This window comes from Mustela nivalis (assembly GCF_964662115.1).
Source record: "Mustela nivalis genome assembly, chromosome: 17".
NCBI lineage: Eukaryota > Metazoa > Chordata > Mammalia > Carnivora > Mustelidae > Mustela > Mustela nivalis.
In genome coordinates, this window is record NC_139036.1 from 19,006,743 (window position 1) to 19,027,766 (window position 21,024).

Genomic DNA, 21,024 nt, shown 5'->3' on the forward strand with positions numbered 1-21,024 from the left:
TCATACCCCCATGTTCCTGGCTTAGAATTATCTGGAAACTCACAACTGTTTCTTCAATCCTCGTGGGGCTATTCTTGTTTTAAAAAACACCAGGGCTGGACATTCATTCATTCTGTACATGTTTCGGGCTCTGGGATACAAATACAAAGGTGAGAGCACCAGTCTCTGTGCCCAGAGAGCCCGCTGGAGTCGGTATCCACATGCCCAGAATGCTCGAGGCCAGTTCTCTGAAGAGGTCAGGGAACCCCCTGCCCCAGTCTGTGCCATACTTCTGTCGGTCCCCCAGCACAGGGAAGCTGCATGGTCTCTGCTATCCTCCCCAAGCAGAGCTCATGAAACGCAGCCACTGTAGGCTGGTTCACTCCCAGGATTTCTCATAATCTGCAAGGCTGCAAGTTGGTCAGCTCAAGGCCCCCAAGTCCAAGCATTCAACTCCCTCTGGGAGGGACAGTGTCTACAAGGTCAGGTTAGCCAGCTCTGGCCTGGTCTTCTAGAGAGCGCAGAAGCTATATAAATAAATGCCTCTAAAGGTTTGGGTCTAGGCCAAACCAAAATACGATCTGTCCAGGAACTGTGACCTCCTCTAAGACAATAGCAAGGACTGAACAGGCAGGGGCACCTGCCGTTCAGAGCCCTAGGGCCAAGTGGCGCTGTACCCAGCAGAATTCGGCTCATGGGCTGCACCACTTTTCGGGGTGCACCCAGCAGGAACTGCACAAAAGAGATGCCACCAGGTCTAGGGGGCTGTGCCCATGCCAAGCACCAGCCTTAGGATAGCTGGCCCTTCTCTGAGCCAAGACAACGCAGGGCCATCCAGCCATTGCTCCTCTTGCTAGTGGTAGGCACTGGGGAGCTCTCCTTCAGCTATTGCCTTAGCAGAATCTGGAAGGGGGGCACAGCCCACTCTCCTGGAGAGTGGATCCCTCTATTCCAGGCTCCCTGCTGTCTGAGGCCCTAGACAGGTCCCAGCAGGGCTTCCAAAGGTCAGGTGTTTGAGTCCCATCTTTGCAGTTCTGTCACTCACACCTCCGACACTACCATCTACTTAACATCGTTTTTTTACAACTGACTTCTTAAAAGCCCAGCCTCATTCCAAACGTGATATTTCTTTACTTATTTATTTTTTAAAGATTTTATTTATTTATTTGACAGAGAGAGATCACAAGTAGATGGAGAGAGAGGCAGGCAGAGAGAGAGAGAGAGAGAGGGAAGTGGGCTCTCTGCCGAGCAGAGAGCCCGATGCGGGACTCGATCCCAGGACCCTGAGATCATGACCTGAGCCACCCAGGCGCCTCCAAACGTGATATTTAAAAGCATAAGATGCACAAGTCATATTTTTCCTAATACACATTAAAATAGAAACCTAACTATTGAAGTTCAAGAAATACACCTAGGTGCCTCCCAAAATCACAACTCAGGTCATCCTACGTGGGTTTCACACTCCCTGAAACACCTCAGTGGGGGACACAGGCGTGGCCAACGTGGGGCCCAAGGGTGGGAGGAAACAAACGTGGGCGTTTCTGACTCTCCGTTAAAAACTGGCCCAGAATAACACCTGATGGGCTAATCTGCATGACAAAAGAACCTTCATTCCCGACAAAGGAGTTCCTTTAAATAGCAGCTTTTAGATAGCATGGCCGCATTAGCCCTGCGTACCTTGAAATAGAATTGTGCGAAAGATTTTTGGAAAGCATACAACCCTTTACCGCCAGGAGATGGTGTGGCTAGCATATGAGTATGATTATTTGTTTGTGGAGAATTAAGTCGTCAAAAAGGGGTCTGGGTTGAAAGACACGACAAACCCCGGCCTCAGCTCTGGAGGAAACCGCTGCCCTATCCACCTCTGTCCCTGGGGGAAGACAGACGCATCTCAGAAATTACACTGAAAGCAGGACTGATTTATAGGACACATGCTCAGGGACACAGCCGCTGCTGAAGGTAAGTACTCCTGAAGGAAAGTAATAGCCCAGAGAGAACGGCCTTGGATTCCCACCAGCTGCTGAGAGTTGTCTATCGTGCAGACTGCCAAGACCATTCCTAGCCCAGGACAGGAACGCACCCTCCAGAAGTGCCCCTTGACCATGCACATGCACACACACGCACCCGGTCCAGCTCTGACCAAAACAGAAGCGGTCTCTCCTCCTCTGAAGTTCATACATACCCTGTTACTGGAACCCTGAGGACTTTCTCTTTCTAGTCCTTTTATCTGTGCATTTGCCCCCTTGCCCTGAGCTGTGAACTCTCCTTGAGAAAGGATCATGCCCGTTCATCCCGTCTCCTCCCCAGTGCAAGGCAGAGTGCTTTGACTAGAACAAACCTGACAGTGTTTGTTGAGTGACTCAATTCAATGAGGTTTCTCCCCACCCCTCTCCAGCTGACCAAGCTTGGTAGAGAGAGTAAGGGTATCCTGGAGGTGTTCAGGATGAGATGGGAGTGAGGGAGAGGTCTGGAATTCACCAACACTCAGGAAAGGCCCCTTCCCCCATGCTGAGACAAGTCCAGGAAAACTGAGGCTGCAAAGAGGGGAAAACTTCACCTAGACCCTCACAGGGATCCGGGAAGGTCTGGGTTTTTAGGGGTCGTGTGTGCCTGGGCCCCCCAGGCATTGGTGTGCTCCCTCCTTGGAACATCTCTGAATAGAACAAGGCCAGGAACAGGGTACCTTCTTTGCAGGCCCCACGGAGCCTCGCTCCCTCCCTCCACACATTCACTGAGCACCAGCCCCATCCCAAGCTCTTTGCAGTGTTCATCAGTGAATACAATATGGCCCTTGCCCTGGAGGAAAACAGGGCATAGTCGAGGAGGTAGACATCTAGAGTTCTGGGCAAAATGAAATATGGGCTAAGACCCAGGTATAAGCCAGAGTCTAGAGTAAGGGTGGTTCCATAAGGAAGCCCATGAGCAGAACCCCATCTGTGCTGGGAAGGGGTTCCAAGAAGGCCCATCAGGGAACCCCCTACACCTCACATCCCACACACTAGTTGGCTCTTGGTTCCAGCCAGTGCTCTTGGTTCATTACCAGACTTTCCCCCATCTTGTTCCTGGTGGGGAGGTTGCTCAGACCCTAAGTGCAGAGACCTCTGCAGGCCTGGTGGAGATGTGACTGAACCCCAATGCTCTGAGCTAGCTAGCACCAGATGAGAGAACCAGGGGTGGGATGTGAGCCACCGCCAGCCTCCCATTACCTCTCCTCCGCACCCAGGCCCACAGCTACAGCTGCACCTAGATGCCGCACATCAGCCATCTCCTGTGGGTCTCCAGCCTGTTTTCACCTCCATTAGCTTGCCCTTGGAACCACAATGTAGTGTGGGTGTGGCACGGCTGTGATTCCCCATCCTACAGGAGGGGCAAAGAGGCCCAGAGAGGCTCAGTGGCAGCCTCCTGCCCAGAGCAATGCCCCCATGCACTACGCCCTCTGGGGTGCAGACCAGCCCAACAGGGAGGTGGGCACAGATGGACACTCTGCTAGGCAACCTGGACGGCCAGCCGGCCATCTGCGAACTCCCTGCCATACATTCCCACTGGCCTTCCATTCTAGCTGCAGAACTCGGAGGAGGTGAGCAAAAGGCTGAGGTGAGGGCTCTCAGAAGTGGATGAGAAAGAAAGGAAGAATGAATGGCACAGGGTGCCATGTCCCAGGCAGCACTGGGACCCCGCCCTTGGAGAGGAGGGGAAGAGAAGAAAAGGGGATGGATGCACAGCCCCCCTCCCGCTCTGCCTTCAAGGCAACTCCTAAGACAGGACAGGGGCATCGCTGGGGAGAACATTCACAGACCCAGAGTGAGTGGGCCGGCCCGCAGATGCTTCTTGCCTACACCCACCTTGGGAAAAGTGCCTACCCTCCTGGCTCCTGCCTCCAAACCAACTGTTATCACCCCCTTTTCAGCTAATCCAATTCTTTTCCTTCAAGGAAGCTCAGTGACCCCACGCTCTCTTGCCTTAGCTCAGCCTGACAAAGTCTCCTGGCTAGAAAGCGAGTGGTGAGTGGCCCCTTTGGTCCGAACTTCCCAAGTGCACTTAGCCTACTGTTGCCATGGAAACAACGAATTATGGCCTACTGGTTTCGAGTCAGCCGACTCCTCTGGGGCAGCAGGCTCACACCACTGCTGTGCCCACCGGGTGACTCATGTCACTGCCAGAGAAAGCCCCCGGCACAGCTGGCCTGGGGAAAACCGGCTGCCACTCCCGCTGAGGACAACTGGCCCATGGGGAGGAGGAAGACACTGCACCTCTCCCCCAGGAACAGCTGCCGGAGAGCTCAGCCCCTCGCATCCCCTCGCAGGCATGCGCTAGCCCCTCTCGGGCCAGAGTGCGGGGCTTCCACCCAGCCACGAGGTTTGTGCGCAAACCAGCCATTTCTGCCCGCACACAGCTTTCGGCAGCCGAGCGCAGCTAGCCCTGCCCCTCCCCCGACAAGCATCCAGGGCGTGTCACATTCCCACCTTCACAGCCACCAAGAAGGGGGACCCTGAGCCGGGGCTGGTCGGGGTTCCCAGCTCGCACTCCTCCAGGAGAAACACATCTTCATCCTCCAGAACCTTGTCCAAAAAGCCTATAGCCTCCTCTTCCTCTTCCATGGCAGCCGGAGGCGCGGAGGGCAAACAGGAAGCGGGGTCCACGCAGCAGCAGCAGCCGTTGCCGCCGCCGCCCCGGAGGGAGGCAGGCGGGCAGGGAGGGGAAGAGCGTGCAGGGCAGGCCTAAACCAGCATGCTGGCCTCCCCGGAGTCAGTCCTGGCGTCCGGCCACCGGCTCCCGATGAAAGGCTCCATTATGAACCCTTTCCTGCTGCCGCTTCCCGGCCCTCCCGCGCGCCGGGGCTGCGGGCCGCCTCGCGCGCGCCCCCGGCCCGGGAGAGGGGAAGCGGCGCTCGGGCAGCTCCGGCAGCTCCGGCAGCTCCAGCAGCCTCGCCGCCGCCGCCGCGAGCTTAGGGCTGTCCCTGGAGAGACCGCGCAGCGGAGCAGGAGGAGGCGCCCCCGCCAGCCGCCGCTGCCCTTCCCGCTGTGCGTGCCGGGCCCGGGCGCAGGCGGGGCCCCGCGCTCCCCGGCCGCCGCTAGCGAGCTCGGGCCGGCCGCCCCGCCGCCGCCGCCGGCCCCACAGATCCCGCCCTTTCTGGACTCGGAGGCTCGCGTTTGCTATTAATACACAGGAAATGCACGACTTGACTCGTGAGGTGGAGCCGTTCCTTCTCTGCGGTCACCGGCCGGCGGCTGGCGGAGGCTTCTGGAGCGCGGAGGAGGGGCGAGGGGAGGCCGCAGACTGGCCGGCCGCGGGGGGAGGTCCGCTTTCCAGAGACAGGCTTTATTTACAGCCCCTCACCAGAGCCCGGGCCGGCAGGGGGAGGAGCGGAGGAGCAGCTGCCCGCACGGCCTCCGGGAGGGCCGGGCGAACCTCGCTCCAACCCGGGGAGAGCCCCAGGCTGAGTCCCTTTCTCATCTCCGCCGCCGGTTCTGACACCTTTGCGGAGGGGAGGCTGGGGCCTGGTGAGAGGAAACAGCTTCTATCGCCACGGCGGCTGGGAGCACAAGGCTTTGTGCAAAAGGAGGCCTCGGCCGCCTCGCCACAACAGCACCAAAAGTGCCAGCCGGAGTCTGAGGCAGGCCCACCTTGGCTGGCGGGAGCTGCCCCATCTCCTACTCACAGATGCTGCTGGGACGCGCACTCCCACCTCCTTGGAGCGCTTTTGCCTCGAGAGGGGCCTCTGCCCTGCAGAGCCCAGCCCTATGGCAGAGGGTACAGGAAACCCAGGACGGGTAACACCAGCTGCCCTTCCCGCCCCCAGTCTGCTTCCCTTGGCTTCCTCAAGGGCGGCAAAGGCTAAGCCCATCCAGACAGAGAAGTTTACGTTTGGGGCTGTGTAGGCCCCAGCTAGAAAGGAGAATGGTCTTACTCCCCTGGGGGAGGCGTTCAGGGGCAGCACCTGGGAAAAGCGGGAAAAGCTCTTTCACCACACAACACCTAGGGCAAAGGCTGCAAACTCCAGCAGCCCTTAAGATCAATGGAAGTGAGCCAGGTAGGCATGGGGGCGGGGGTGAGAGGTTGGCGGGGAGGGCTGTTGGGTGGAGGGGAAAAGCCAACACCCAGCTCCCCGTTGCTGGCTGCTGGGACAATGTGGGCTGCGCCATCTCAGATTGTCCTAGAGAAGCTGGCAATGTGGATTTTTAGCTGATCTCTCCGTTTAAAAATGGTGGCAGGTCAGTGACGTTAAAACCAAACAAAATGTCTAAATGAAACACACAGGTGACCTGAATCAGGCCCACAGACAAGGCTGCTGCCTTCTTGTAGCTGGTTGTTTTTTTGAGGGGTGCTGGGAATTGCGTGGGTCTGGCAGACACAAGGTGGTGGTCGTGATCCCTGAATATCCCCCCGTCCCACTTCCTCACCAGAACTGGCATCCTGGAATCCAGTTCAGCGTCGCACACGACCAACCCACCACTTCCCCATGTAGACCCGAATCCTCAGTGCCACCACCCACGTAGACCAAGTGGAAGTTCAGGGTTCTGGTGGTGAGCCCTTCAGCCCCACTCAAGCCAACCCCTTCAATGTGCGACCAGCCCCTCCACAATGTCTCCAGCCAGGGAGTCCCTGAAATCTTCCTGATGCTTCTAGCTCACAATTCTCTCTCCCAGTCAATCAATATACAGTTGCTGGGACCAGTCAGTGTGGCTCTTAGTGATGCGGTGTCTGAGCTGTCCACTGGTTTATGTATCTATCACCAGCCTCCTTAGGGACAAGTCCTACGCCCTGTCAGGTGGTAATGGCCACAGCGGGGAGGATTCAAACTCTCTGGAAAGGAGTCCCAGAGGAAGGTCAACTGCACGCCATTCTGCTTCTCCTTTCCACTGGGCACCTCAACTGAGAAAGGGCCCCTGGCTGAGCCTCCAAGCTGGGTGGAGGGCTGAGGAGAGAAGAGGGAAATAGAGAAGAATGGAAATGGTCTATCCCAACCCCCCAAAAGGTCTGTGGGAGCTCTGAGCTTGAGATGGGGCTCCCGCCACAGAGAATCTGTCCTCACGGCTGACTGACTCCCTGTCACTAAAGCTGAAAAACAGATGAAGGGATTTGGGGTAGGCTCTTGGGGCCTCAGGGTTGACAGGGTTCCACAGATGCACACCCCACCTTCCACCCCGCCCCCTCCCTCGGTCCCTGGTTTTTCCCTGTCCCTTCCCCGCTCAGGTTATAAATAGCTAGAGCACATCTGAAGGGCCCTTTCAGCCACAATTCCTCATTTGGTTTGGGCGGGTGAGGTTGCTCCTGGGGCTTGGGAACAACTGGGCCTGGCAATCCCCAGGGCACAAGTGTGCCAGCCCCAGGGCTCTCTGCCACCATTTCTGTCTCCTGTCCTGCAAGCTTCAAGAGCACGGCAGGACTGTCCCCATGAGTCAGACGAGCAGGTGGAATGGGAGAAGGGCCTGAGAGCCCAAGGGTCCCTCTTGTGTCCCTTCCCCTGCCCAAGGGGGCATGAAATACCCTTGGAAGTCTCTTGGAGTAGCCCGGTCTTCATTCCCCACGCCCCTAACCAGCATAGCTAGATCAACACCCACTTCTTCCCCAAACCCTGGAACCTCTCAGAAGCTGCTCCCTAAACATCCAAGGCGTCTCTGCTCCACCCCACCCCAGCTGGCTGGAAATTCCAGTGAGTAAGGAGAATGCCCTTCCATTGCCATCGGGCACACAGACACCACTCAGAGGCCCTCAGTCCTCTCCCGGGGGGGAAATGACTCACAAGTCCCAGCGACGCTCTCTTTCCTTTCCCCTCCGAGTGCCCTGAGCCAGCCCTGGACATGAGCTTCCTTTCTGCCTCCTCCACACTCCACTGCCTCAGTCTGGCTCCTGTGCCTCTTTCCAGAGTAGCAGCTTGCTCCAAAGTTCTCCAAACTGCCTTATTCTGAAGTGAGAGGCCTCTCTCTCCTACTCCACAGCCTCGGCAGTCTGACCACTCCGGCTAAGGTGGGCCCTGCCTTCTCCTGCCTCCTGGAGTCACCCACTCAGGACCCCGGCCTCAGCCGGCTGCTCTCTCCCCTTGACGAACTCCTCCCTTCTTGCTTCCTGGCCAATGGTGCCCCGTCACCACGTGTAGCTCCAGCAACCTGCTCAGCTCCAAGCCCGACATCTCCACTGTCAGCTGGCTCTTTTCACTTGGAAGTCCTGCCAACAGCCCCTCGACTCCACATCAGAGCAAATGACCCTTCCTCCTCCCTAAGGCAGCTTCCCCTTCTGGCTTCTCCACTTCTGTTGGCAGGGCCGCCACCTTGCGACTCTTCCTTCCCTCCCTCCCCACATCCCTTTTACCGAGTCCCTTTGGTTCTGCCTTCTTTTCCTCTTCTAAAGCCACCACCCCAACCAGAGTTTGCAGCATCTTGGCCCTACATGGTCACAATCATGTTCCATTTTGAGCCCTGGTCTTGCCTATCTATCTACCTGGTCACGGTGTTTGCTCCTTCATACCCAGTGAAGCCTGGCATTACGAACACGAATCTGGGAGACACAGCTGTTAGAGTGCCCTCAACCTATGGGAAGTGAAGGCCACAGGAACAAAAGAGACAGTGTCTTGGTGATCACCACAGTGGGAGCACAGGACAAAGGCAGTATCTCTGTCTTAGAGAAAAAGCTTCTTAGGAGAGCGGCTTCTGAGCAGTCGCTGGAAAAGGGGAAGAGTTTGCAGGCAAAGGGAGGAAGGCCAGAAAGAAGAACTTCTGGTGAGCAAATGCAGAGGGAGGACAGAACAGAAAAGGGGCAGGAGGTGAACTTGGAGAAGTAGGCTGGAACCACAGTATGGAGGGTGAGAGGCATGGACTGCCGCATGGGCAAGGGTCACTGACTGAGCTTTTTTCTTTTTTCTTTTCTTTTCCTTTCTTTAAAGAGGGAGGTGGGGAGGAGCAAAGGGAGGAGGAGAGAGATAGAATCTTAAACATGCTCCACACCCAGCGTGGAGTCAGACATGAGGCTCGACCTCACAACTCTGAGATCATGACTTGAGCTGAAATCAAGAGTCAGATGCTTAACCCACTGAGATTTCTGACACTTGCCAAAAGCACACTCTCAAAGCCACTGAGAGTTTCCTCTCCGCAAACCCAACGGCCTTCCCTCACACTCATCCTCATTCCTCTCCATCCATCCCTCATTCTCTTAGCCACTAAATCCTAAGTATTTATTAACAGCCTCCTGGGCACTGGGCTTTCACAATGCAGCCATAATGGGACACTATGTCTCCCTCTATGGAGCTGACAGGCTTGGGGACAGACTGACCATCATGAGCCAAGGCAGTACCAGGAGTAGGACACGATCTCAGAACTATGGGGCTGAAGGACAACTCTCCCCGAAAGGATAATGTGGAAATACCTACTGTGATTTTAAAGGTTCACATCCTCTGACCCAGCATCTGCACTTTAAGGGATTTTTCTGCAAACACATTCCTACTAAGGGCACAAAGATCTCTGTACAAAGATATTCACTGCAGTGATGTTTATACCAGTGCAAGACTAGAAACAGCCAAAGGTCTAGCAGAAGGGGATGGTTAAGTGACTTAAAGAAAGAAGAGTGAGGTAGATCTTTACTTACTGATAGACACAATGTCCAAGACTTATTAAATAAAATAAGGAAAGTAAATTACATAACCGTACCAGTATGATTTAAGGGCAGGGGGAAGCATATATCTAATATGTCACATGGAAAAATAAGGAAAAGTATATAACCCAACTCTTCACAAAAGTTCTGTCTGTAGGATAGGACTTTAGGAGACTTTCACTTTCTACATTACATATTTCTGTAAAGTTAGAATTTTCAGTGATGTAACCAGGGAAAATAAAGAAGTTAAAAAAAGAAGTGTGGCAAGTGCTACGATTGAGAAAGTAGACTGAGTTCTGGGGGTACAAGACAGGAGCAGCTGCTGCAGCAAAGGGAGAGTCCTAGAAGGTTCTCCGGAGGAGGCAACATTGAAATTCATACCCCAACATGTTCAGGGGTTAGCCCCGCCAGCAGGCGCAGCGGGGGGGAGACAGACAGGACTATGTGAGCACAGGAAATTAGTTCAGTCTGGGGGAGAGTGTGCGTTCAATCACTCAGCCAACATTGAGCATCTACGAGGTGCCAGGCACAGTTCTAGGTACTAGTTTTTGGATGAACAAACATCTGGTTACAAAATTGACAAAGCTCCATCATGGAGCTCACATTCTAGTTGAGAGATTGGTAATGACCCGCAGAAGTGGGCAGGGGTCAAGTGGTCAGATCCAGCAGAGCCTTAACAGCATTGCTAAGAGCTGGATTTTGCCACTAGGAGAAAAGAAAAGGAACGCACTGGAGGGTTTTAAGCAGGGAACGAGGAGACCATTGTTCAATAGTCATACCTCCCGGTGACATCAGATCATTCTTTCTAAAACACTGCTCCTCTGTGCCCACAGGAAGCCACCAAGTCAGCCCAAACAAGGGCAGTGGGGCCCTTGCTGGCAACTCAGCCAATCCTACTGTTGACAACAGTCTCCTACCCACTCTCCCCTTAATGGGCCGGGCCATTCTCACCTTCAGGCCTCATCCTGGGCTAGAAGCCTCTTCTCCCTCCTCTCTGACAATTCCCAGCCCTCCCAACTTTCTGGGCAAAGGCTGAAGCTTCACCTCCAGATTCACTGGAACTCTAGAGATTCTGGGCCAGTAAGAACTGGCCCCAAGGGGCCAGTGCCAGGAGCAGGCAGAGTCTACTAAGGCCACAGACAGAATCAGATGCATCATCCTCCTGATTACTGTGCTCCTCCCTCTGCCTTTCCTCCTCTGTTGTAGAAGTCATTCCAAAAATCATACATAGAGTCGAATTACATAAAGCAAATGCTGGGTGTCAGTCAGTACGTGACACTATTTATGCAGTAAAACAAGCAAAGAAAAAAGAACTTCCCAGATTCTGGATTTCAATCCTCACTCTGCCTCTTGCCATTTGTGCAACCTTGGCCAAGTCATTCTAACTTCTAGGGTCCCAGTTTCCTTGTCTGTAAAATGGGATTACAGTACCAACTCCAGGGTTGCAATGAGGACTAGTACATGTAGGGCAGTGCCTGGCAAGTGTCAGCCCTTGTTAAGCACTAGCTAGTCTCCTTTTCTTTGGCAGGGGTGGTAGTGTGTGGGGAGCACAGAAGTGGGGGGCCCTAGCTCACTCCCTGCTTCACCTCCCACCTCTTCTTTTGAACCCAGTACCCAGCAGACCATTATCCTTTTCTCAAACTTCCAGAGGTTTCCCCACATTCCAGAACTTGCATATCCCTCTTTACCTAGAATGTTCTTCCTGACCAGTGCCCAAGGAGAACACTTCCTGCTCTCTGAGGCTGCCTCCCCCAGACTCCCCTGCCTGGTTCCCCTACCTGAGGTCACATGACCCCTCCCTTGGGATGCTGGACATCTCTCCAGGTTGTTGCATAGATGGCCTTGAAATAGAGTGTATATGGGGGAATCGGGGGGACAGCCCCTGTGCATGCGAATTCCCCATAGCAGTTGGAACAATCTCTTGTAAAAAGTGGGTGCTCTGAAAATAATTAGTGAGTAGACATGAATGCTCACAGGGCAAGGCAAAGGGTCTCCCCAGAAGACAAATCAAGAGGTTTCAATGGGATGGATGGTTCCTCTGGAATGTGGTCATATGATGTGGGGTGCTAGGGCTGAAAGGAACACAGTCCTACCACAGGAAACCAGGCTGAGGAGGGAGGAAGGGTGAATATCCACCCACCAGTGCCCAGTGCAGCAGGCCAAGCTGTGGCTGTATCTCGATTTCCCAGCACTTCCCTCCCTGCTTGGTTCTCAAGCTCCTGGCAGTGGCTTGGTGTCTAGCAAGGTGGGCTTAAGGGGAACACCTTCGTGGTGGGGGCTGGGGAGAAGGGAAGGCAGATCGTGGCCAAGTGACAAAGAGCCTAAGACCACTCACCTCCTTCCCAGCAGCTGGGCTCTTCACTTTGTGCCCCTCTCCCCCCTTGAATCCTTCACAGAGGTGCCCCCTCTCCCCTCTCCCTTCAGGGGCCTTCATGAGGCAGGAGTACAGCTGGGAACTGAGATGGGGCCTCCTGGAAAATCGGGTTCAGATTCCAGGAGAGATACAGAATCAACTCCCATCTCAGGAACTAGTGCTCTGTGTGGCTGGCATAGGGCATTTTCACAGGTCCTGTGTCACTTGGTCCTGGCAGCAGCCCTTCTGCATGGGAGGCATTTGTCTTCATTTACAGCCGAGGGTACCAAGACCCCACAAGTTGCCCAAAGCCACACAGCCAGAAAGAGATAGAACAAAGGCAGGCACGAAGGCTCCTGTTCGGGAGAGGTAACAGAGAGGGGCTGAGGCGAGGATCCTACCACTTGCCAGCTGGGGGGCCCTGGGTAGGTGGTGTTACCTCTCTGCACCCCAGTTTCCGTAGCTTAACACAGGGCAATGGTGGTGCCTTCCCCACAGGGTCACGGTGAGGGTGAAGCAAGCAAGTGTTTATAAAGTACTTTAACAGCACCTGCATTTAGTGTTTTTGTGCGTTCTCTTTGCAGGACGGGAGGGGTCTGGAGGCCCTCCTGGCAGAAGCAACCAGCCTACAGCCCTGAGGGTGGAAGGCTCGCCAGCACATCATCTAAGCAAAAGAAAGTCCTAGCAGGCACTCCTGGAGAAACCAGGCTCAGGGCAAGTCCAAGCGCTGGGAGCGGGGGAGGGGGGGCAGTGTTGCGGAGGCCAGAAGAAGAACGGTGATCCCTTCAACACTCTGCCACCCTTACTTTGGATTCTCCTGCTAGATAAAGTCTGAGCCCCTCAATTCAGCCTTTTATTCGAACCGCCTCTGGGTACCCCAGGAACTACAGAATGAGTCTGACACTGAGCAGTCCCAGCCACAAATGTACAGACTTCATGACTGCACAGCACTCTGCCTAACCCCATTGCATGGAAACCTCCCAACAGCTGCGTGAGGTCAGGAAGGAGGAAATTCTCAGTATCTTTCCTTTACAGATCAGTACACTGGAGCCCAGACAGGGAAAGTGACATCCCTTGGGGTGCACAGCTGGTAAGTGCTCTAGCACTGAGACAACACCCAGATCTCTGCCTTGCTTCTGCTTTTTAGGGCGTCTCCCAAGAGGGGTGATGGAGGAGTCTATGGCTTGGGGGGAGCAAGCTTTTCTGTAAGACCCTGGTCCTAGCAGAGGAAAGCGGGCCCCTACTTCTTAGCTGAGATCAAGAGTCCCTGCCCTTCCTCCCCAAGATGGAACCAGGCACAGGACTCTCAGCTGAATAGAGCCAGCACTGGTAGGGGGCCCTGGCCCTACTAAGGAGCTCTGCTCAGCGAGGGCATATCTACTATAGGAGCAGCAGGGCAAGGCTGTAGGGGTATGGCAGGGAGGGAGGAGTATGGGTCTGTCCTACCAGCACTACAGGGACCTGGCTTCATCTGGGCTCCCACACCTGGCAGGACTGATCCAACCTCAGAAAGGAGGTTGCAAAAGGCAGACTCAGTTGTTGTCTAGCAAATGCCATGAGTCTAGGTCCTTGCAATGGTCTTGGCTCCAAAAGCTGGCGAGAAAAGTCTTATAGGTCCCAGTCACAAAGGACAGAGCATCAGGATGAGTCTGATCCAATGCTGTGGGCTTTACCTGAATCATCCCAGTCCCTCCTCTCACCACCCCTTCGGGGAGTTGGTCCTACTTAAAGAGAGTAGCAAGGAGGCACCCCGGTGGCTCAGTCAGTTAAGCGTCCAACTTTTGATTTCGGCTCAGGTTATGATCCCAGGCTCATGAGATCAAGCCCCACATCGGGCTCCATGCTTAGCATGGAATCTGCTTGAGATTCTCTCTCCCTCTGCTCCACCCTCTGTTCTCTCTCTCAAATGAATAAAATCTTAAAATAAAATAAAAAGAAATAAAGCTGAGGAAAGTGAGGCTCAGAGGGGTTAAGTCACTTTTCCAGATCCTACAGCTAGAGAGTAGCAGGTGTTCATCTAGTCAAAGCTCATGTTCCTTTCATGTGTCAAGCTGCCTGGGCCATGGGTACCCAGACATTTGGTCAAAATTATTCTGCGTGTGTTGGTGAGAGTGTTTCTGAGTGAAATTAACATCTGAATCTGGGTAAAGCAGATTGCTCTCCCTAATGTGGGCGGTGGGCCTCATCTAATCCACTGAAGACCCAAATAGAACAAAAAGGCTGAATAAGAGGGAACTCGTCCTACCAGTTGAGCTGAGACATGAGTCTCTTCCAGGCTTCTGACGCAGCCTGAAACACCGGATCTTCTGGGATTTTGAGCCTGCTGGCTTCAGGCTGCAACTCACACCACTGGGCTCTGCTGTTCTCAGGGCTTTAGGCTCAACCTAGAACTAACTATACATCATTCCTGTGTGTCCAGCTTGCTGATGGCAGGTCTTGGGACTTCCCGGCCTCCATAATGACGTGCACCAATTCCTTATGGTAAATCTCTCTACAGATCTAGATCTAGACACAGATCCTATCTGGAGTACCCTGACCAAATACAAAGACTTAACCTTAGGCTTCCCGGAACAAGCTGGCTGCATGTTTGGGTACGAAATGCCCAGCTGCCAGAGGCCAGACATCTGAATATCTAGAACAATTGTCTGATTTAGTCCAAAAGTCCCCTTGGTTCCTAAGGCCCCAACAGGAAGCCTGGCAGGGAGGGGCCCTGCCTGGCCAAATGAACAGAGCCAAGCAGCAGAAATCTTGGTGTTCTTTTTTTTTTGTTTTGTTTTTGTTTTTTTCTTTTCAACCAAAACAACCCCCAAGTACTCAGGAAGGGGTGTGTCCACTCTCTCCTGCACCCCAATGTAAACAGCAATAATTGTGGAGTCCACTAGGTGGAGCCAGTGATCCAGCAGAAAGGTTGGGGAATGCAAACTAACTCTAGGAGGGAAGGCCTGCAGGCAGGGGGTGCACCAGGCTGCAATCTTCATCAGGATCCCCAGGTTGGATAAATGCTCCCCACCCTCAGCATGTCTTCTAGCCAATGGTGTAAAAACTCAACTCTGGGGTTCCCAAGCCCCAAGCCCTTTCATCAGCTGTCACTGTAGCATCTCTGGACTTCAAAGTTCTCAAACCATGTTATTCCCTCCTGAGCCACCTAGCAAAATGAGCAGCCACAAAGTGGAAAAAAGTCACTGCCCCAAAGCCTCGGAGCTCCAGGCAGGGAGGTGGGATGGGGTGGGTCCCCCGCTGTGCCTGTTTCACTGGAGAAAGCACCCAACAGTACCTTTGACCAAGGAATCTAAAAATGGACAGGCAAGCGCACAAGCAAGGCGGTCATGTGGTGAGGGAAGGAGCCGGGACAGGGAGCAAGGAGGAAGGCCGAGAGGGGAGAAGAAGACGGCAAAGGCACTTTTCTTGCCAGCGAGCAGCTCTACTTAGCTACATGTTCTCAGCCCTCAGCCCTCAGCCAGCATTCCTGGCCCTGGGTTGGGTCCTCCCATGAATCTTCCTGCACTGCTCCTTGTGCGGATAACAGGTGAGTCCTCCAGGGGTCCTCTAAGCTCTATTAGGTCAGAGACCAGAAGGCAGAGATGGGAAGCAAGGGTTTTCTCCTTGTTTCCCCTGGCTGGCCTGAGTTCAGGTCCCAGAATACTCCTTCCTTTATCAGTAGAAAAACCCTCCCCTGCCTGTTCAAGATGGTGGTCTCTCACTTTCCTTAGGGATGACAGGACAACAGCCCAGAATGCCGGCTGTGGGGGTCCTGAACCTCACCCAGCCCCTCCACCTCCCACCTGCCCCCACCATCTTTCCAAACTTGCACTGCCTGGCAGCCACTAAGCTCAGCCTCGGCCTCTGTTGCCATGGCAACAATGTGGCTTCCCCTAAGTGGGAAGCTGGTTGCCAAGGCCCTTGTTGCCAAAGGCTATAACAGCCACCCCGGTGTGCGAAGAGGGGGTGAGAGCTCTGTGGAGGGGCGGAGGGTGGCCAAGGAGGCTGGGAGGGAAAGAAGCAGGGGGCTCTCCAGAAATGGTAGAGTCCCAGCAGGTCCCCTGCTGGAGTGGGGCTTGTTGGGCCCTTTAGGATGGGAACAAGTACTCCCCAATACCTCAGTGACTGCTCCTCAGGAAGGATGGAAGAAAGGGCCCCCTTCCCAAAACATACCTGGATAAGCCCTCTACTGAGCAGGACGGGGCCCTCCAAGCCCCACCCCCACCCCCACATGGAGGAATGGCTTTGATGCTCCCCAACTCCAGAAAAACAGTCCCCAGGAACCCCTCTGTCTCGCTCGCTTAGATGCCCCTGTACAAGCTGGGTGCAGACAGAGCCGGGCCCTGCAGCCAGAAGCAGCATTAATTACAAGGATTGCAAACCTCTTAGCCTGTCTCAAAGCACGTACTTAATATTCCTTGTAAAATGCTTCTCTTTGGAGCAGAGCTCCCGTCAGTCGACAAGAGGAGAGGGGGACACCATTAGGGCTCATTCCCTTCCAGAGGTGGGCAGAATAGGGCCCTTGATCTTCGGGGAACGCTGCCTGAGCAGCTCACTCCACCCTGCAGAGAGCACAGAGACCAGCCTTGCTTTGCTGAGCCGGCATCTGGACGTCTACAGCCCACGGGTCACGTGTGCAGCCCCTGCCCGGCTCCGGGCCGGAGAGAAGAGCTGGTTCCCTCCCCCAGACCCCATCCTGCTCGAGAGGGGCTGGAAAAGAAAGCTGAGAGAGGAAGTGAGGGTATCCAGGGAAGCAGATGGCTGGTAGAAGAGGCAGGGGTGGCAGAGAGAGCAGCAGGTGGGGGTGGGGGCGGGGAGCCTACTCTGCAAGGGGCCCAGGACCGAAATGAGAAGACGAGGGCACCAAGAACATCCAGGTCCATGTTTCCCCAGCCCTGCTCCCCACCAGTGGCATCCCAAGCAGACCCTGGCCCGTGACCCCCAGGCAGGCCCCCTCCCCTAGAACTCCCCCATCTTCTCCAACCCCAAAGGAAAAGCAGGTGTACCTACCCCAGGTGCCAGCCCCTCAGGTGGGGTGGGGGAGATGCCATCCCCGCCGCCCTGGCCACGGGCACTGAGCTGGGGTGACATGGTGGGCGACTCGTCGATGTACGGCATGGTCTCCGAGCCCTCCGGGGGCCCCTTCTGCTCCTCATTCCCCTCTCCGTCGTAGTCGTCGGCCCCGTAGCTGAAGTCTGAGACAAGGAACAAGAAAGGCCACTGAGAGTCCTCCACGAGGGCCGCCAGGGACTGGTAGCGCAGTGGGCGCCGACGGCGACCCCCGGCTGCCATGCCCCCCGCTGCAGCATGCACAGCCTGACCCAGGCGGGGGCTGCGCGGGGGGCCCGGGCCTCGTGAGGGGCTGGGGAGCGCCAGCAGGCCCCTCGGCTGCAGCTCCAGGGCTGTTGGGAGTCGGGGAGGAGCGGCTCTACTGTTGCCACCTGCTTAATAGCATGTCAGCCGTGGATTTCGAGCTGCTGTTTCCTTTGCCTCCTGCCTCATTCCAAGTCTAAAAATTCACAGTGGGAGCAGGAGGCAGGATGCTTCCAACTCTCCTCTCTGAGTCACCATTTTGCTTTTTATAGGGACTAAGGAGGTTGGGCGGGCCGAGCGATGTCACTTCCTGAGCCCCTCCTCCTTGGGTACCATTCGTACACTGAGCCGATCCCTGGCATGGGGCGCAGAGCAGCTTTCGGGGTGGAGGGCTGAGGCACTGCCCCCGGGGAGCCCTCCCTCCTCCGAACAAGGCCCTGGCACGAGACGGAGCCCAGGGCTGGCCGAGTGTGGGCGAGAAGGTGGCTCTGAGGCCTGGCAGGGATGTGGTTTAATGGCAGACTCAAAAGCTGGCACTTATTTCTATAATTTCAATGGAGGCTCCCTTTGGAGAAGAGGGAAGAAAAGGCTGCAGGGAAGTCGAGCTGCCGTTTACCCAACCAGGCTGCGGAGCCCACGCATGAATGCCCCTCCCGGGGACGGCATGCCGGGCCCACGGGGGCACAGCCCCGCAGAAAGGCCCCCCAAGCTCCACCACAGGGGTCTCTCCTGCAGCGGCATGAGTGACCCTCTCGCCGCCCCTCACCCTGTCTGGGCCTCGTCCCATCATCTGCTCAGACGGTGCTTCTTCCTGGATGTCTTCCCTGGCATCTCTGCTCAAAATGACAGCAACATGGACTTCTAGCGGCTCGGTTGCTCTTGCCCAGTCGTCTCTGTGCCCCTGGGGCAGGATCTGGCTGTCTCGGTCATCACTGTGTGTGCCCAGAACCCACAGGACCACGTGCGGCAGGATCTCGGGAAATGTGTGTGGAGGGAATGAGTGAGCGGAGGAATGCACTGTCCCGCTCAGGTCTCAGGTTTGAGCCAAATTCTCCACGGGGCCCTGGCTCTTCCCCTTCTGTCACAACATACCAGCCCCTGGGCAGCGAGCAGCCTGAGAATGGTGTCAACAGGTCACCAGGGCGTCTGGCCATGGCTGTACTCAGTCCAATCTGGCCCTTTGGCAGCCAAGAGCTTCCCCCAGGCTTGCTGCACCTGCTCCCTCTGACTTTCTCTCCAGTCCCCGTGCTGACGGCCCATTAAGCTGTCAGAGGATGTAAGCTATTATTTTTTTCCCCCAGAACAGGCATGCATGTGAAGAACCACAGGATCCAGCCACGGAAATGTGTGTAAGCCACGTACACGGAGATAGGGCCCGCTGGCTGGAGAACGCAGGGACTATGCATGAGGCTGGTAGGGGGTGAGTCAACTCTGCTATTTCTGAGGGGGGCAGAGCAAAGGCGAAGAAGCCACAGCATCCAGTCGGCCCAAGTCTGGCATTGTCAGAGAAAGGAGGGCACTGTCTGGTGAGATCTCCTCACTTCGAGAAACACAAGGAGGGAATGAGACATCCTGTTAACCTCCATCTCTCCTCCAGGGGGCTCCAGGCTGCCCTGTGAGTGCCTGGAGTCAAGGCCAGGGGTGTGCGGTACAGTGAACCCTGAGCTGGCCAAAAGCTCAGATTCCAGCGGGCCATGCTGACTCTCCTGTACACTGACCTATATTCCCAGAGGTCATTGGCCCAGATCTGGGTAAGCTCAAATTCCTCCTCATCAGAGGGCCAGCCATGGGCCTGCACCTCCCACAGCTACATCTGGAAGGCTGTTGCTACTATCCCCAGTTTATCAGTGAGTCTCAGGAAGATCTGCCCAGAAAGGTTCTGAACCCAGGTATGTCTCCAAATGCCACCCTTTTCCCTTTGAGTTTCAAACTTCCAGAGGAGTCAACTTCCACAGCTCTCCTGATCTGGAGAGGCGGACCAAAGACCAGGAGGTAGGGGTGCCGGCCACATCCGTGGGGGAGTCCCAGGAGTGGAGGAAAGTGCACATATAGAGCTCTTTGCAAATGTTCTTAAACACTTTCTCTTTTGTTCCACCACCTGTCAAACGCTGACAGCCCAGGAAGTCCGTCAGAGACCCAGGAGGGCGCTCACCAGGAAAAGGTACAGAAAAGACAGAGAAACCAACCCTCAGAGAAAGAAGGTGTCCTGGGGACTCAGGAGGATGGAAATCTACTGAACACAGGCTTCAGTTTATGAGAAGCTGCGGATACAAAGGCTTGGCCACCAAGTCTCAGAGAGGGCAGAGGAGGCTGCTAACAGCCAATATCCGTTTCCCCTCCTAGTAACAGAAATATCATTATATTTGAGTGGCACTGTGCCCAGTGGCTAACTAAAAGACCACTTTCCCTAGTGGTGTGGGCCACATGATTAAGTTCCAGCCAATGAGATGTTAAGTGGATATGTATGAAACTTGAAGGAAGGCTGCTAAAAATGATTGGTTTAGCTGGAAAGCATGCCACTCCTCGCCCTGCCCCCCATGGTTCCTCCTTCTGTTGCCAAAGTTTGGAAAACAGATGGGATGGCTGGAGCTCCAGCAGCCATGTTAAACCATGAGGTAACATTGAGGATAGACACCTTCACTGAAGCTAGCCGAGCAGAAAGCTAGGAACCCAGGCTGGTGATGGCACAATGAAATGCCATACCACTCCAGGCCTGTCTACCACCAGACTTCTTCTTCTTCTTCTTTTTTATTAGATTTTATTTATTTCACAGAGAGAGCACGCGCACACTCTTGTGTATGAGTGGGGGAGGGGTGGAAGAGCAGAGGGAGAGGGAGAAGCAGACTCTCCACTAAGCAGGGAGCCTGCCACAGGTCTCCATCTCAGGACCCCAGGATCATGACCTGAGCCAAAGGCAGATGTTTAACAAACTGAGCCACCCAGGCACCCTTAGAGTTCTTTTACATGAGAGAGAAAAATGCTCAGATGATTTAAGCTTCTGTTATTTAGCTTTTATGTTATAGGTACTCAAACTTAATTGTAACTGATTCAGATGATTTTCCTTGACATTCTTCCTAGGTGCTTTTCCCACTGCCTTCCCTATTCCTTCTAAGTCTCCTTGGTTTCTAAGTCTATTCCCACCCCTTAAAAATAGGTATTCTTTAAGCATCCTTACAACAGAATACTGCTCACCAATAAAAAGGGATAAACAACGGATACACGCAACAACAGAAATAACTCTTACAGGCATTGTGCCAAGTGAAAGAAGTCAGACACCAAGGAGCATATCCTGTATGGCTCCATTTACGTTAAGTTCTAGAACAGACCAAACTACCCTATGGTCGACAATAAAAAAAAGGGGGACACCTGGGTGGCTCAGTCATTAAGCTTCTGCCTTCAGCCCAGGTCATGATCCCAGGGTTCTAGGATGGAGCCCTGCATTGGGCTCCCTGCACGGCGGCAAGCCTGCTTCTCCCTCTCCCTCAGCCTGCTGCTCCTGCTCTCCCTGCTTGTGTTCACTCTCTGTCAAATAAATATATAAAATCTTAAAAAAAAAAAAAAAAGAAAGAAAGGAAAACAATGGTTACCTCTGGGGTTGGGATAGAGACAAGCAGTTGACTGTAAGGGGCACAGGGAACTTTCTGAGTGATAGAAATGTTCTATATCCTGGGATGCCTGGGTGGCTCAGTTGGTTAAACATCTGACTCTTGATTTCAGCTCAGGCCATGATCTCAGAGTCATGGGATCGAGCCCTGTGTCGGGCTCTGTGCTCACCGGGGAGCCTGCTCCGGGACCCTCTCCCTCTCCGTCTCTCC

The 21,024-nt window shown here is 54.6% G+C and overlaps 1 protein-coding gene and 1 long non-coding RNA gene across 8 annotated transcripts in view; both read right to left on the reverse strand.

Annotated features, from left to right (window-relative positions):
- LOC309851678 overlaps positions 1-21,024 on the reverse strand; it is a 355,127-nt gene that overhangs the window by 251,961 nt on the left and 82,142 nt on the right. The gene's annotated exons all lie outside the window — the stretch shown is intronic.
- ABR (ABR activator of RhoGEF and GTPase) overlaps positions 1-21,024 on the reverse strand; it is a 176,193-nt gene that overhangs the window by 77,044 nt on the left and 78,125 nt on the right. For 6 of the 7 annotated variants that reach the window (XM_082707031.1, XM_082707029.1, XM_082707032.1 and 3 more), the window contains one exon: positions 16,907-17,091. In XM_082707031.1, the coding sequence (XP_082563157.1) occupies positions 16,907-17,091 (185 nt within the window). Of the gene's footprint in view, positions 1-4,442; positions 5,188-16,906; positions 17,092-21,024 lie in introns of those variants that run through there. The other variant, XM_082707033.1, reaches the window with a different exon arrangement.